This window comes from Dermacentor silvarum, chromosome 2 (genome assembly GCF_013339745.2).
Source record: "Dermacentor silvarum isolate Dsil-2018 chromosome 2, BIME_Dsil_1.4, whole genome shotgun sequence".
NCBI lineage: Eukaryota > Metazoa > Arthropoda > Arachnida > Ixodida > Ixodidae > Dermacentor > Dermacentor silvarum.
Genome location: NC_051155.1, coordinates 255931087 through 255949198, shown reverse-complemented (window position 1 = coordinate 255949198; position 18112 = coordinate 255931087). Strand labels below are relative to the sequence as shown.

The 18112-nt window shown below is 47.9% G+C and overlaps 1 protein-coding gene across 3 annotated transcripts in view; it reads left to right on the top strand.

Moving 5' to 3' along the window:
• LOC119443173 (retinol dehydrogenase 12) overlaps nucleotides 1–18112 on the top strand; it is a 74815-nt gene that overhangs the window by 7230 nt on the left and 49473 nt on the right. For 2 of the 3 annotated variants that reach the window (XM_049662627.1, XM_037708337.2), the window contains exon 3: nucleotides 8299–8538. The exons of the other annotated variant lie outside the window; for it this stretch is intronic. In XM_049662627.1, the coding sequence (XP_049518584.1) occupies nucleotides 8299–8538 (240 nt within the window). The remainder of the gene's footprint in view (nucleotides 1–8298; nucleotides 8539–18112) is intronic. 3 annotated transcript variants of the gene reach the window in all.

Sequence of the window (18112 nt, the reverse complement as noted above, 5' to 3'; positions counted from 1 at the left end):
CACCGCTTGCGTAAACGGCCGAGGCGCTGGGCTGGATGAATCATGGCTGCATGCATGGTCGCTGCGTTTGCGTTCGCCGCGATGGATACCGTAGCTGCCGCTGAACCTTGCAACGAAGCGCTCGCCAGGAAAGCAGGACTGCATTTCAGCGATATTCAGTGAAACGGAGCGCGAAATGATCCTCTGTGCTCGAGCGGTAGGTGTTTCCGCGTGCGATGGCGGTGAACCGCCGGCCGCGCCGGCGGAATGCAGAGCTTCGTTTTCGTCGATGGGAGGCGAAGCGTCCGGTCCGCCAGGCGACGATGTTCCCGACAGAACAAGCGTAGAAAGTTGTGCACGTACTCGGTATGGTTATTTCGTGGCTTTATTTAATGACATTCAGCACTCACCGAGCCGCCAGTTTGCTGCTGCAGCCCCACCGGTAGGAGGTTTGATGAAGGTCGCATTGAGGGAACAGCTGCTCGAGAAAGGACTGGCCTCTGGGGCACGCCAAGATACTTCCCGAGGGCAAGATTATACACATAATCCGAGGGCGAGAAATGCAGAGAGCACACCATCGGTTTCTCCGGCTCTTTTGCCGTTTTATCATCGGCAGAGCACTGAGCCATTGCGAACGCCGGGGAGCCGGGGCTCTCCGAGCGACGCCACATGAAACGACACAATCGAGTCAACACTGCCGCTGCCCCTGATCAAGCGCCTTGGGCCATTTATACAGCCCTCAACACTACACACACGAGGCATTTTCTGGCTGTTTCCCGCGAAGTCAACGTTTTTCGAGCCACGCAACACGCAACCAAACACCGTAGAGCGGAACAAGCGCGCGCGACGATGCATTGACCAAAAACGAAACTACGAAACTATCACGGCCGCATGTTTCGCCATGCCATTTTTTCTTATTTATTTAATTTTGTGCTAAACTTGTACTTCCTCGCTTGAAACGGTTTAAAAAGTTGGAAAATGCTGTTTATGTACGTTTAAGGCGAATTTCATTTTGCATTTTATTAACAGCGATAAATCGCTCTCGACCAATCGCGACCGGCCTGCGTTTGTAATCTCCGACGTCACATCACGTAGTGCGGGAATTTCGAAGGGGCGTCAGCACCTATTCTTCAGTTTTTCGCTATTTTCTCGCTTATTAAACATCTGTTTGCAGTAAGAATGGTATGGCTGTGATCGTGAAAGGATAATCTACCATTTAAGCCCAACTTCCGGTTTCTCTTTAGTGTCCCTTTAATAGCGGCGTCAGCAAGGCCTGAGATACCAAAACGCGGAGCGCGAGAGACTGCTTCATTAGTAACCTTCTTATATGAAGCTGCCCGAGGAGGTGCACATCGCCAAGCGAAGTTCCTTGCCTCCAAGCTATTGAATTGACTCGGTGATGGGGATATGAGCAGCAGCTGATAGAGAATGCGGCTTGTTACCAGTGCAGCGTTCAGTGTATGGACATTGAATTGTTTCACCAACGTAGACCTGCCAAGCGACGAAGTGCGTTGAGTCTTTGCACTGATGCAGCCACAACACTTTCAACCACGCGTCGCCACAGTAGCTCGCTGTCTATGGTGACGCCCAGGAAACGAACACTAGTTGCACGACGAATTTGATGGCCTTTGATGTCCAGCGTCAGACGTGTTGACTTCCGCCTCACTCCAGTAACATTCTTTTGCCCTGGGCATATTGAAATTCCTCGCACATTTTAGTTGAACTTCACCTTTCACTTCTGCCATTTTCTTATTTCTTGTTTAACTGTATTGTACAGGGATTCACTAGTGTCATTTGTCTTGTTTAATGCTGCTCTAACTGCTGTTTTACAGCATATAATGTTTATATTTTCAAAGGCCACTAGGGCCAACTCCATTTAGTCTTTAACAAATTAAAGATTAAACTTTATGCACTTGTATTTCTAAATTGGTTCCACCTCTAAAACATTAAAATAGGGTCCTAGAAAAGTAGATAGTAACTGTGTTTCAACCGTTTTAAGTTGCCCGACAAAAATTTTGATTAATTGATTAATTGATGAAAAACCCTGCTCATTCAAAAGCGATTAATCGATTAAAGGATAAAATGATGAATGATTAATCGTTCATAAAAAAACGCAGTTTCGCCCGAAAGCCGAAGCATCAATTGCGATAGCAAATTAGTAGGGAGCTATACGGAGTAAGAATAGTTTTATCGGCTGTATAAACTTGGATATATTCGCTTACTAACTGAATTAACAAGCATGGTGTCAGCGTGCACAAACAAGCATGAATAGATCCCACTCGACGACCGCAGACAACCGCTGTTAAAACGCTGGCGTGAGCAAGCGCGCAGCAACAGCGATCGAAGGTTCGTGTGGTCTATCGTTTCAACAGAAGCTGAGTGGCGAAAGCAGAGCGTATACAAAGCTATGAGCTGTCTGCAAATCGCTTTTAAGATAGGGTGCGGGCGACCGCCCGCAGCCGCGCAAAGTACAAGTACGCAGTTGCGGGCAGAGTAGAAGCCGCACCCCCTCCCTCCCGCGCTGCTTTCCCGCTTAACTCCTTTCGCGTGTGATACTGAGTCGTCAGTCCCCCTTGCACCGTTGGTGCCGCAGCACGACGTCCACCCCCTCCCATTCCCCACCGCCTTTCGCGCGACGGTCGCGTTTGTTCTCCGCCGTGTGTTCGCTCTCCGCGAAAGCGCGCGAAGGACGCGCGCTTTCACTCGAACATACAGCATACGGCGTGCGGCGACGATTTTATCGCCCTTGGACTTTATACGGAACCTCACTACGACGGCGACGACAACGGCAGAAATCCGCTTGGAGTGTCCATATAATTGTTATCGCAATAATAAAAAAATAATCGACCATTCGTATGACTGACAGGCTGTTGTGTGTCACAAATTTGTGCCTGAAGGTCGAATTGTCAATGCAGCTTTCTGCGTAGAGGTCCTCTGCGTGCGATAAAATTTATCGAAAGAGGGGCACTGGATTTTGCATCACGATAATGCCTTGCGCACTCTGCTCTGATTGTGCGTGAATTTTTGGCAAGCAATTCTGTCACTGTGCTGAAGCAGCTTCATTACTAGCCGGATTTAGCCCTCGGCGACTTTTTTGACACGAACAGCCTTCCTAGCCTACTTCAGCCACTTTGCGTACATGTCTATCCATCTGACCTCTGTATGTCGCTCTTCAATGAAGTGGGGGGAAAAACCCATGACATATCTCCTGTGCTGGGCGGAATCGAGCACACGTCATCCTTTGTTTTCAGTTGTCGACAAATTCAACTTATCCCTGCCATCTGCTAGCCGCCTGGTTAGCTCAGATAGTAGAGCGGCTACCCCGGAAAGGCGGTGGTGCCGGGTTCGAGTCCGGGACCAGGACGAATTTTTCTTCAACTGTGACGCTTTTCTTTCGAGGAACCCGTATGGGTTTCCTTTGTAGCAATTGCTACATTTGGCTGGATGTCTCATTTTCCCTTTATTTACTTCTCTCCACCTAGCGGGTCTCCGCTGAACTATTACGTTAAACACTTTAACGACTATTACGTCAAACACCCAAGCTCAATTCAATAATATTCAATTCAGCTTGTTCGTTCATATAGCTAAGACCAGCTTGAACAGCTGAACTGAAACACGAGACACCTGGAGACAGACACGAATGTGGACTTCGCGGGTGCGCCGCTAGATGGAGACACGACGGAGACGTGGCACATGGCAAGGCACAAAGACGTAGCTTACCTATGGACAGGTAGTGATAGCAGCGAAAAAAGAAAACAAGGAACTGGTTGATTGCGATATTAATGAGTTCCATAAATCGGGCCAGGTGTTATTGATTGGAGATATGAACGCGCACATGGACGATTTAGACGGATATACTGATTACAACGGCTCTCTTGCGCTGGATCTGTGTGATGAACAGAACCTTATAGTAGTTAACAAGGAGAATAAGTGTCATGGACAGGTAACGTTGCAATGCGGAAACAGGCAGTCATGTATCGACTATGCCTTAGTCTCAGAAATGGTCTACGCACAACTAGACCAAATGATAATAGACGAAAATGGAAAAAATAGCCTGGGTAGCGATCATAGACGTTTAGCATTAAAGTTTGGGAGAGATATACGAACGCAGAACACGAACCAGTAGCCTCAGAAGTTTTAAAAATGAATGAAGAGCAAATAACAGAGATTGCAAAAAACAGAGAAGAAAATTAAGTTATTTCCTACAGCAGTCTGGGAATATAAGGAACTGGTGTACATTATGCAGCATGAAATAAGGCAGATACGGCAAAACAGTTGTTGGATTGTAAAGAGGAAACCACGTAAGGGGTTGAACAAGGAAATAAAGCAAGCAATAGAAGAGCGTAAAGAGGCATGTAGGGCTCATCCAGAAGCCAAAAAGTTGGGATTACACGAAGAAGAGGTGCTCCTTAGATGGAATAGATACCGAGAAAAGAAAAGGGTGGCGAGTGAGCTCGTGCAAGAGAAAATTAAATGCGCAAGTGAACGTTGGGTGCTTAACATTCACAAAAGAGACAAAGGCGCCCCAAAAAGATTCTGGAACCATATAAAAACACTCGGAGCTCCAACTAAATACTCATAAACGGCTATAAGGGATGAAGACGGTAACATCTACGAAGGAGATGATGCGATGCGGTACATCACAGACGTTATTAGGGATAACTTCGGCACGAGAAAAAGCGTAGTTCAGACAACAGATCCAGCAACAGCAGAGATGCCTGAGAGATCAAAATTTAGCATAGAAAGAGTTTATTGTAAAAAAGCAGAAATTGTCCCTAATAACACGGCAGCAGGGCCCGATGAAATCCCAATACAGCGTAATTAAAAACTTAGGTCAAAAGAGCAAGGCACTACTGACTAATGCCATAGAGCAAATGATTAGCACAAAAAAATTCCCGTTGGATGGCGTGAAAGCAAGATGAACCTCATCTACAAAGACAAATGAAATAAGGATAAGACGAGCTTGTACGGGCCACTTACAGTAACGTCGGTGATATATGGAATGACAATTCAAGCATAAAATTAGAACTGTCGAGTGGGTGCGGAAAAACGATGTACTGGGGGAACTACAGAATGAGTTCAGGCCAGGCAGACGCTTAGATTATAATATGTTTGTACTAACTCAGTGCATAGAGATTTCAGTAGCTCAGAAAATACCTTTCTCGATAGCATTTCTAGATATTAAAGGAGCTTATGAGAGCGTAGACAGGGAATTGTTATGGGATATTCTTAAGAACGAAGGCATAGATGACGATTTCGTGGAGCTGCTGAGGGAGATATATAGAGACAACCAAGTACAAGTTATATATATGGAAGGTCGAAAAGGTAATGAATGGTGGAAATTCACCAAGGATTGAAGCCAGGATGTCCTCTGTCACCACTGTTGTTCACGCTTTACGTTAAGGATATAGAAAGACGACTAGAAAACAGCCAATTAGGTTTTGATTTTTCCTACATGCGTAATGAACAAATGGTGCAACAGAAGGTCCCTGGACTGATGTACGCAGACGGCATTGTGCTACTAGCGGACAATAAAAAAGATTTACAGATACTTGCGAATATCTGTGGAAACGCAGCGACAAATCTAGGCCTTAAGTTTAACACAGAGAAATCAGGAATTATGATCTTTAATGAAGAGACGAGTAACTTCGTGGTGTCAATTCAACTGCAAGTAATACCCATAGTGAAGCAATATAAGTACCTCGGCGTACACATAAACGAAGGAAAGAATTACTCAAGCAACCACCAAGATAATCTGAAAATAAAGGGGAAGCGGAATGCAGCAATAATGAAACACAGAGCACTGTGGGCACACAATAAGTATGAGGTGTTGCGTGGAATCTGGAAAGGAGTAATGGTGCCAGCGCTAACGTTCGCAAATACCATTCTATGCTTAAAATCGGATATCTTGTCGGGGTTGGAAGTTAACCAAAGATCAGTAGGTCGGTTGGCTTTGGGAGCCCATGGTAAAACCACAAATGAGGCAGTGCAGGGTGACATGGGTTGGGCGCCTTTTGAAATCAGAGACGCACAGAGCAAAACTAGTTTTGAAGAAAGGCTCAGGAACATGGATGAAAATGAATGGGCGGCTAAAGTGCACAAGTATCTCTACATGAAAAACGTGGACACAGGATGGAGGAAGAGGTCAAGGAAGTTGGCAACCAAGTACAGGATAATCTAAACTGTAAATAGACAACCAGGAGTCATCAAAAAGAAAGTGAGAGAAACAGAGGCAGTAAATTGGATGTAAGGGATTACAAGAATGGTAAGAAAGAAATTAGAAGGGAAAATATGTGCAATGACATGGAGGGCAGTGCATTGCTATATTTGAGGCCCGAGCTGGTTACCTAGGAACCAAAACATACCGGAGCGAATATCCGGAACAAGATTCGGCATGTGTATGCTGCAGCGAAAATCCGGAGACAATTCAGCAAGAGCCGTAGGTGGCGTCCACCTCACAGAAGCGGTGTGATTCAAAGCGGATGAATGCATTAGCCGATCAGTAGTAGAGATAAGCAAGATACATTTAGAGTATTGGCGAAAAAAAAACAGGGAAGCGATTGATCGGACCGAATCAGTTACGGGCATAGGTACCAGGAAGATATACGTAGAGGTTTTATGGAAGAGAGAAAACACTGAGGAGACATAGAGAAAATGCTAGACAGATAAAGAACATGTATAGTATACCTGAATAAATCAAGCAGGTTAGGTGACTATTTGTCACTGCCCCGTTTCGAAGAGTATGCCAATAAATTATTATCATCACAGTGCAAGAGAGGTGCTAGGCTGCATACACGGCTGATACATGACGCGGTGCCGACATGGCGTTAGTGCTAATTGCCTTAACGTCAACAGTCATTGTGAGTTGTGTTCCAAAATGCAAACTCCGGGGGCGGCAGTTCGGGGATGTGACGACAATTCAAGAGAAAACGACACCCCTGCTGAAGCGCTTGACAGGAGAAGAGGGTGGTTCCAGCAACGAAGACGTGGAACCAGTGCTTTCCGTCTAATAGGGCGTATTTTAAAGGTGACCACAATGATGGATCTAGATGTTTGCGAAAATGAGGGTCAAACTTCCTCTTTTATTCTATGTCGCGCCAGATCTTCAGCGCCGGTACATCAGCATGATGTCATGCATTTCAATGTATTTTCACGTATTTATGCCACTGTGGCGCTGGGAAAGTTCTCGAAATTTGGTTATTTCACTCCTTTACTCCTTTGGAATAAAATGTAGCTTATCTTCTTTGACTAGACCTGAGCAGATGCTGTGAAAATGGATGACGTCACGGCTGGCTGGCAACGGAGTTTCGAAATGGCATCACCACCCGTCTTTAGTTCATGCGTTTTTCTTTTTCTTTTTGGGGGCGGGGGGTTACCGAGCCTCCTTTTGTTTTAAAGCTATTCCAGAAGGGTGATGCAGATCAACTTCGTTTTATATTTATTGTTCCTTTATAGCTAGAGGAAGCTTGCTACAGCATCTTTGAGCCCCTACAATTCAGCTGTGAATATTTGAAACCACCAGTCCAGGAGGTATAGCTAGTTAGAATATAGTTGTGCATATGATATGATCATGCTGGTGTATACGTCAGGGTAAAAGCGGCTCTGAAACAATTTTTGAACCTGGTAAGCACAGTCGCTAGGCAAGATATGTCCGTCAACAGCTGACTCAAATGATATTATTCTACTACATGTACCTTACAGCAAGAAAGGCCTTCCAGATTACTGTACAAACTCGAGGCCGTCTGCTCGGCGCTATCGTGTGCAGAGCGTGGCGGGCATTGTTCCTCTTGGGCGTGCAGCTCAGCGCTCAAGGAACGGCGGAAAGAAGGGGACACGTGGCTGCGGCATAATTTCAGTACTTCTAACGCCGTAACGCAAGACACATTAAAAAACGTTTTCTTGGAGCACAATAATTGAGCCTATTTTCCCCACACTTTCTTTCTAAGTGTTGTTGCAGGGGCGTTTTAAGGGGTAGCTGGCTGCATTGAGCAAGATAAGTAAATGTAAGTGGCAACGTTTTATGCTTGCGACATTTGAATAGCGCGCTTTATTTCTGGCGCATTGTAGCGCATTGAGAGGTGGCATATATCTGGGAATACGCGAAAGAAACAGATTTGCCGTGGGTCACCCTGCGTGACCGCAATTACATGTTTAGTTTCACTGGTGACTCCTATATAATTCTATCCCTATGTTTACAGAAAAAAAAACGGCAAGTGTACCAAGCGAAAATATTCACTCTCACTTCTCAAAGTGTTCTCTTGCATAGACAGCCACATCCCTCCCTTGCATATTGTGTGAACCTTCTTCCCGTATCAACAGGCATCGGCAAGGCCACAGCTATGGACCTGGCAACGAGAAAGGCGCGCGTCATCATCGCCTGCCGAAACATCGACAGGGCCAAACGTGCCGCCCAGGAGATTTTCGACGCCACGGGGCAGTTGGTCGTGGTCAAGCAGCTCGACCTTGCGTCGTTCAAATCCGTGAACGACTTTTGCGATGACATACTGAAGACGGAGTCGCGCCTCGACGTGCTCATCAACAATGCTGGCATCGTTACAGGCATGTGACACACCATTTTAATATCCTCGTCACACAGGCTTTGCTCTTACTACACAGAAAATCATGTTAAAAATCGGGGATACGGTATGTGTCTCTAAAGTTGCTAATGCATCTAGCGAGGGAAATAGTCCACCGGAGCTCAGGTTGTAATCTCAAACAATAGCATTGCCGTTGATTGTTTTGTATTGGCTTATTAGCACGACCTTTATTGTATTCGGTGTTTAAAAAAACATAAAATAACTTATTAGCCAACAAACAACGACACCAAGGACAACATGGAGGAAATTACTTGTACTTGCTAAGTGAATTGAAGAGCTGATAAATTAATAGAAATGCAAATGGATGAAAAAAAGAAAGCCGGCAAATCCCATGCCATGTGGGAATCGATGTTATGCGAAGCAGTGTGCGGGGAACCTACCAAGTCAACGAAACGACCATGACATCACCAATACCTAGGCGGCTCTTTCATGACCGTCATGACACGTATGTCATGACACAGGTCCTGAGTCCTCAAGAGTCCCTTTAGCTACACCTAATATACCTTTAGGTGAAAGCCTTAGTCATGCTCATGACTATGACTTCGACCATCAACCTTTAGCCGTTTCCTTCACTTAGTACCACATCCGAACCCATTCCATTTTATTTAGTGTTAATCTTCTTTCGCTGAGTCATTCTCATTTTTCCTGAGTTATGATCATGACTATGACTTCTACCACAATCATTTAATGTTTCCTTCACTTACTGCCCACGTCCGAACCAATTTCAGTGATTTGTTATTATTAATCTGTTTCGTTGAGTCATTGACGTTTTTGCTGAGTCATGCTCATGACTATGACTTCGACCATCAGCCTTTAGTGTTTCCTTCACTTAATACCCACGTCCGAACCTATTTCAGTGGTTTTTGAGTGTTAATCTTCTTTTTCGCGGAGTCATTGACGTTCTTGCTGAGTCATGGTCATTACCATGACTTCTACCATCATCCTTTAGTGTTTCTTGTGCTTAGTGCCCACGTGACAACCCATTTCAGTTGCTTTTGAGAGTTGATTTTTTTCGCTGGGTTATTGTCATGACCTACATGACACGCATGTCATGACATGACCTATCATATATGTTCGTCATACACTCTTGTAATACTATGCCAAATTTGGTACCTACCAAGTTAACAAAACGACCATGAGAGCACCAAGACATAGGCGGCTGTTTCATGACCTACATGACATGCATGTCATGACATATAAGTCATGTTCGTCCTATAATCTTGCCATAGCATACCAATTTTGGTACATACTAAGTTAACGAAACGACCATGAGAGCACAAAGACTTAGGCGGCTAGATAGATAGATAGATAGATAGATAGATAGATAGATAGATAGATAGATAGATAGATAGATAGATAGATAGATAGATAGATAGATAGATAGATAATGTCAATGTAGCAGATATTCGCCAAGAAATGCTTCGCATTTAAAAAAACTACTTGCCGCAGGTGGGGGACGACCCAACGTCTTCGCATTATGCGTGCGATGCACTTACCAATTGAGCTACCGCAGTGCCGTTTTCCCATATACTTTCTGGGGTATTTATGTTTTACTACTAGAACTAACCCTGGGAGTGTTAGCCAATGAAACCACTCGCAGACTGCGGTATCGTAGGCCGCCAGTGCCACGCGCCGACGAGCGTCGATCACAGCACGTGCCTTGACGCCTTGTAATTGCGCATGCTCCAGTCGCTTGGCGCGGGTATAAAACCACTACAGCCTTTTGAATAAACGTTCATTCTTGTTCGCACAACCAGTTGTCATGCTTTCCACACTTCCTACAGTTACTACAGTGGCGACGAGGATGGGATACTGGTTGGACGCACTTCGTCACTGAAACCGTTGGAATGGCATCGCGACCGCCGGCTTTCGACGATGCTGCGAGCACCTGGAGCATGTACAGTGTCCGGCTAGAAGCCTACTTTGAAGGTAATGAAATAACAGATCCTGGAAAACGTCGTGCCCTGCTGGTGTCATCGTTGAGCGACAGTGTCGTCCGGGTCTTGCAAGGGCACCAGCCGACGGTCTCTATCAACGCCCTGACTTATGACGACGTTGTAAAATGCCTGGAGGAACATTGCAACCCTCAAACGAAATAGCAGCAAGCTATTCCTTCCTTATGCGAAGAAAGGAAGAGCACGAAAGCGCCCGGGAATACCTTGCGGAACTAAGAAGACTGGCCGCAGATTGTAACTTCGGAGCGACGCTGGACCGTATGCTGCGGGACCACATCGTTTGCGGGATCCGATACGAAGAAACGCGCCGGTGCTTACTGGCCCGTAAGAAGTTGTCCCGCGAAGAAGCCGAAGAATTCGCCTGAGCTTCTGAAAAAGCGAATGAAGACTCTCGTGGCATGCGGGATTATTACGCACGGGCTGAGAGGGGCGTTGTCAACAGGGTGCACCAACAACAGCAAGGAAGACACTGGAGGAAGAATTACAAGCCCCCAAGTCTTTCGTGCAACAGATGAAAAGGGGCCCATGGAACGGCATCGTGCTGACATTGCAGTTCTGTCTGCCACCAATGTGGCAAAAGAGGGCATATCGCAACAGCTTGCAAAGGAGCCTACACACACACACCAGGAACATTTGCTGTCGAAGGAACGGAATGCGAAAATGAAGGTGTTGCATGCTCTCGTCGCGCACAATTCGGCCAGCAAGAACATGGTGCAGCCAATTGAGCATCTTTTTACGTGGGAGGGCCGCAGGCTGCGAATGATTGTCGATATGGGGTCACCGGTAAGCGTAATCCCTAAGAGTTGGTATAAGAAGCATCGCCAGTGGTGGCCTGCTGTACAGAAAACGCCGCTGCGCCTTTCATGTTTTCTGGGACCGTTGCCAGTCTTTGGCAAACTGGATATGACTGTGCAGTTTGGATCAGTTACGGTGAACAGTTCGCTTGTAGTGGTGGACCATCGATGGCCCCTCCTGTGCGGGAGGGGCATTTCGCAAAGCGGGTGTGCACCTTTTGGAAGGAGGAGCGTCGTTGTCCGTGAATGTTGTTCACGGCGACACCCAGTAAAACGCGCTGCTTGGCGAATTTTCGGACATATTTCAGAACCTCGGGTGCTGTAGGGGACCGCCGGTGAAGCTGTACCTTAAAGATGGAGCACAACCCTGGTTTTTCGAGGCTCGGAGAGTTCCGTATGCCATGAGAACGCAAGTAGCTGCCGAAATCGACCGGCTCGTGGGAGAGACAGTGTTGTCACCAGTTAGCGTGACTGAATGGGCAACGCCAGTAGTGTCTGTAGCGAAGACGAACGGGGACATCCGGCTGTGCGGATATTTTACACTGACGGTCAACCCAGCGACACGAGTAGAGCAGTATCCGCTACCAAAAATTGAAGATATTTTTGCAGCGCTATCAGGAGGTGAGGTATTCAGCACTCTCGACTTACGGAATGCTTACAACCAGCTGCCCCTCGATGAAGAAGCCAAGAAGATAGTTGTGCTGAATACACACAAGGGCCTCTTCTGCTACAACCGCTTAGCGTTCGGCATTGCCTCTGCGCCGGCGCTGTTTCAACGTCGCATAGAAGCGGTGCTACAGGGCATACCAGGGGTCAAGGTTTACTTGGACGACATTATTGTAGCAGAAAAAGCACACGACACCACGCACTGCGGCAAGTGCTCGAACGGCTACGGGCGAATGGTCTCACGCTGAACAGGGAGAAGTGTCGGTTCCGGGAAAAAGAAGTCGCATTTCTGGAGCACCGAATCGATGCAAGAGGCCTTCACCCGCTGCAGGACAATTTGGAGGCAGTGCTAGCGGCGCCGCCACGTACGTCGGTAAGCCAGCTAAAAGCATTCCTGGGACTGGTCACGTACTACTCCAAATTTCTGCCGAACTTGTCGTCTACTTTGGCTGCGTTATACCGACTGTTGTCTAAAGGAACGTCATGGTGTTGGGGGCCAGCACAGGCGGCAGCATTCCAAAACACAAAGCGCGCCATGAGCACGGCAACCTTTCTCGTGCATTACGATCCTCAGAAATCCTTGCGGCTGGAGTGCGACGCGTCTGCAGAGGGAATAGGCCCAGTTTTGTCTCACCGCATTAATCGGGTGGACCATCCGACTGTGTTCCGCTGGAGAACACTTACGTCAGCGGAACGCACTTATTCCCAATTAGAGGAAGAGGCCCTAGCGCTCGTCTTTGGCGTTGTCAAGTTTCGAGATTATCTCTTTGGCAATCACCCTTGTTACTGATCACAAGCCTCTGACTGGTTTGTTAGGTCCAGACAAACCAATTCCGCAAATGGCAGCGGCAAGGATGGGCGCTGCTCTTGGCCGCTTATCAGTACGGCATTGAATATCGAAAAGGGGAGCTACATGCAAATGCAGACGCTCTGAGTCTGCGTTTACCTGAGTCTACCGTTACTTGGCGGTGCATGTGGAACATACTTTCTACCGCAGGCGTCACGAGTGTGTGCTCTTTTTTGGGTGAAGGCAACTGTTCAATAAACCCACACATGCTACCTGTAGGCATCATTGTGGCCCGATTCGAGACCTCCATATGAAATGAAGAAGAAAAAAGGGAACCGAGGGGTGGAATTTTTATTGATCACATCATAAGGATCCAACAAACGACGACACCAAGGACACCGTTGTTTGTTGGATCCTTATGATATGATCAATATTATAGTTGTGGGCGAATAATAGTTTGGTATATCAGTAGTTTAAGAAGAGCAGGGGCTTGGTTAGGATTTCTACGATGGTGCCCCAGTCCGCTGTTTGTTAATGTGTAGTTTGTGTTGATACCACGATACGCTACATTATATATATATATATATATATATATATATATATATATATATATACATACACTGCGACCCAGTATAATTTAGCCCCGTTGATAAAGTAGCCGAAAGAAGTGGAAGATGTGGAGACGCAAGAAGTAGTGATGTTTTTACATTTGCTTGCGTTAAGTGTCATTATCCATTTGCTACCAGTCAGATGGACTATTCAGATCAGATTGAAGAACACAAAAATCATGCTGGTTATTTCGTGAAAGATGACGCGTTCATCAGCAAAGAAATTTATGGCGGAGTTAGGTCCGTTTGGAAGGTCCTTTATATAAATTAGAAGAAGCAAAGGGCCGAGGACAGAGCATTGAGGAACACCCGATTTAGAAGCACAGGGGGAATAACTATTATCAGCCTTCACATATTAAGTGCGATTTGTCAGGAAACGCTGAAACCATTTTAAATTGTTAGGATAAATATTTAGTGTGCTCATTTCAAAGAGTACCAGCTGATCGGGAACTTTGTCGAACGTTTTGGCGAAATAAGAAATACGCATTCAACCTTTCATATCTTATCTATGGCTGAAATTAAATTATGGGTAAAAGCTATGAATTGCATTTCACATGAGTAGCTCCCGCGAAAACGATGCTCAAGGTCACCAAAAAACGAGTAAGATTCTAGAAATGTTATTAGATCGGCGAATTATCATGTTCGAGTAATTTACAGCTATAAAGGAGGTTTATTGGACGAAAGGCCGATGACGGGTCGAGCACAATCTCTAAGCTCTGCGGCACGCGGTGCTGTTGGCAATCCTGCTGCCCAGGCGTTCTTCTTCATTACAATTGCCCCATCGGAAAAAGGAGCCGTCCTGGCGACTTAGTCTGAAGATGAGGCCACAGAATCATGATACGGCTTGAGCCGCTGGACGTGGACGACTTCGCGGTTCCGACGACGCTTGTCAGAAGGCGGTGTCAGTGGCTCGATCAGGTAGTTGACGGGAGAAGTTTGCTGCAAAATTCGGTGTGGTCCATCGTATTTAGGAAGAAGTTTTGAAGCAAGTCCTGGCGAGCGGTTCGGTACGGACAGCCAAACGAGGTCTCCCGGTTGAAAAGTTGGGGTCGAGTTTCGGGCATCGTGTTTTGACTTTTGGCGACTCTGATCGTCCGAAGTGAATCGGCGGGCCAACTGACGACATTCTTCAGCTTGTCTTGCGGCATCCAAGATTGGCCGGTATTCTGATGCGTCTGGGTGGTAGGGCAGAATAGTATCAATTGTATGGGAAGGATGACGGCCATAAAGGAGATGCAGTATTGCGTAGCAGTACTGCATCTTGCGTAGCAGTATTGTAGGCGTAGGTGACGAATGGAAGAACTAGGTCCCAATTGGAGTGGTCGGATGCGATGTACATAGCGAGCATGTCACCAAGGGTGCGATTAAAGCGTTCCGTGGTACCATTGGTTTGGGGATGATAGGTGGTACATGTGCGATGAACAATAGCGCATTCAGCAAGCAATTTCTCGACAACTTCAGACAGGAAGGCGCGGCCTCGATCGCTTAGGAGTTCACGAGGGCCTCCATGACGAAGCACAAAACGGCGCCGTATGAAAGTGGCGATTTCCTGCGCAGTAGCAGCTGGGAGGGCAGCAGTTTCTGCATAGCGTGTCAAGTGGTCAACGGCAACTATAATCCACCGGTTGCCGGACGTAGTCAAGGGAAGAGGCCCATATAGATCGACACTAACGCGATCAAAAGGTTGAGAAGGACATGGCAGGGGTTGGAGTTCACCGGCTGAGAGGTGCGGCGGAGATTTGCGTTGCTGACATTCACGGCAAAAACGGATGAAGTTTCGAACGAAGGTGTACATACCCCGCCAGTAGTAGCGGTGCCGAAGTCGTTCGTACGTCTTGAAAACGCTGGCGTGGCCACACTGGGGGTCCGAGTGGAAAGAGAAACAGATCTCTGATCTCAAGGCTCTCGGGATGACTATAGCAGCCACGTACGTCCCTCAGGGGCATAGTTGCGCCGGTACAGGAGCTGATCACGGATCGCAAAATGCGGGACCTGGCGCCGAAGTGCTCTACAAGCCGGAGCTGTTGACGTATCCGAAAGAAGGTCTAAAAGTGATGCAGTCCAGGGGTCATTGTGTTGTTCGGCAGCAATAGTGTCGAAGTCAAGCGATGACAACGTGCGCTCACAGGGGGACTCACTAGTGACCTCTGGCGAAACCGGTGAGCGGGAAAGAGCGTCAGCGTCGGAATGCTTCCGCCCGGAACGATACACTACGCGTATGTCATACTCCTGGATTCGCAGAGCCCAGCGAGCGAGGCAGCCAAATGGGTCTTTTAAATTCGACAGCCAACACAGCGCATGGTGGTCGGTCACTACGTCAAAAGAGCGGCCATATAAATAAGGGCGAAACTTGCCAAGTGCCCAGACGATGGCCAAGCACTCCTTTTCCGTGGCGCTGTAATTGCTCTCCGCCTTGGTGAGCGTGCGGCTCGCATAAGCCACGACGTATCGGCGTGGCCAGGATGACGCTGTGCAAGCACAGCACCAAGGCCTACACCACTTGCGTCGGTATGAACTTCAGTAGGGGCTTGAGGGTCAAAATGGCGAAGAATAGGTGGCGTCGTGAGAAGACGGCGCAAGGTGGAGAACGCATGGTCGCAGGCAGGGGACCACGATGAGAGGTCTTTGGCACCACGAAGCAGTTACGTGAGGGGTGATAGGATAGATGCGAAGTTTTGAACGAAGCGCCGGAAATAAGAGCATAAGCCGATGAAACTGCGAAGTCCTTTCATTGTAGTGGGCTTAGGAAAAGCAGAGACGGCCCGTAATTTCTCGGGATCTGGAAGAATGCCATCCTTAGACACAACGTGGCCGAGGATCGTCAACTTGCGTGCGGCAAAGCGACATTTCTTCAGATTAAGCTGCAGACCGGCGTTGGTCAAGGAACTGAGCACGTGCTGAAGACGGCGCAGGTGTGTTGCGAAATCAGGGGCGAACACTACGATGTCGTCGACGTAACAAAGGCAAATCTTCAATTTAAGGCCGCGCAAAACATTATTCATCATCCTTTCGAATGTAGCAGGAGCGTTGCAAAGTCCGAAAGGCATGACGGTGAACTCATATAGGCCATCTGGCGTAACGAAGGCAGTTTTTGGGCGATCGGCCTCCGCCATCGCGACCTGCCAGTAGCCTGACCGCAAGTCCAAGGAGGAGAAGAACTCGGCGCCTTGTAAGCAGTCCAGAGCATCATCAATGCGTGGCAGTGGGTAAACATCTTTCAGCGTGATGTTGTTTAAGCGCCGAAAATCTACACAGAAGCGTATGGAACCGTCTTTCTTTGTGACAAGTACCACCGGAGAAGCCCACGGGCTCTGCGAAGGCTGAATCACACCTCGACGGAGCATGTCGTCGACCTGGTCTGCAATGACGCGGCGTTCCGTAGCGGATACACGATACGGACATTGGCGAAGCGGTGAGTGGGAGCCGTTGTCGATGTGGTGCTCGACTGTTGATGTGCCGCCTAATAATTCTTGGGCGAAGTCGAAAGAACTTCGGAAATGCTGCAGAAGGGCAAGAAGCTGGGATCGCTGCGAAGGTGTGAGAGCCTCGTCGATGAATGTGGTGAAGACATCCGTAGATGTTGTGTCAGTAGCAGAAAGGGCGCTCAGGTCAAGAACAGTCGTAGAGGACGCCTCGTTGGGAAAGGAGACAATCTGCATAGAATCGATGGTCTCGACGTGGCCAAGGCATTCGTGACGAAGCAATGTGAGTGGGGATAAAAGTGGGTTATAAACGGGCATTGTGCTGAAATCGGCGACGAGGTCAAGAGTAGCAAAAGGCAGAGGAAGGGCTTTTCTGGTAACGAAGAGATCGGACGGCGTGAAGAAGACCGTTCCGGAGCAGATAGCACCACATGAGAGCAGTACGAGTGCTGATGAGCCTGGCGGTATACTGGTGTCTTCCTTGACTACAAGTTTAGCCGGAGAATGAGGATCTATGCAGGCGAGGTCACTGAGTTGGAAGAATTCAACCTCAGCACGAGCGCAATCGATGACAGCGTTGTGGCGAGACAGAAAATCCCATCCTAGAATTATTGCGTGGGAGCCCGATGATAGTACTACAAACTCTACAGTGTACATAACGTCTTGAATCTTCACGCGAGCCATACACGCTGCGGTTGGTTCGATGGTTTGAGCACTTGCAGTCCGAAGTGACAATCCAGAAAGAGGCGTCGTCGCCTTACGAAGTGATCGGCAAAATTTAGCATCCATAACAGAAACAGCTGCGCCGGTATCGAGTAGAGCGACTGTATCGACACCTTCGACAAACACGTCAATAACGTTGGCAGGCAAGGAACGAGGACTTGGGCATTTCGATGCTGGCGCAGTTCTTTCCTCGGGAACTGCGTCATCTAGTTTCCCTCGTCACTAGACACGGGCCGCCGACGCATCGACGCGGGGATGGTGAGCGGCGATGGTCGAAACGAGGACGATCAAGCGGAGTACGAGTTGGCGGTGGGTCGGATGGAGTGTAGCCAGCATTGGACTCGACCGGGTAACGAGGGGCCTGTAGATCACTGCCGATCGTTTGCACGCGGCGGCAGAACCTTGCGACGTGTCCGGGATATCTACATGCGAAGCATATAGGCCGATTGTCGTGCGTGCGCCACGGGTTGGCAACAGGAGCGCCGACCCAAGAGACGGGAGGAGGAGGACGGCGCATCGGCTGCTGAAAAGCTGGTACCGGCTCGTGGCGTGGCCTGGCAGCTACCGCAGCATAAGTGAGC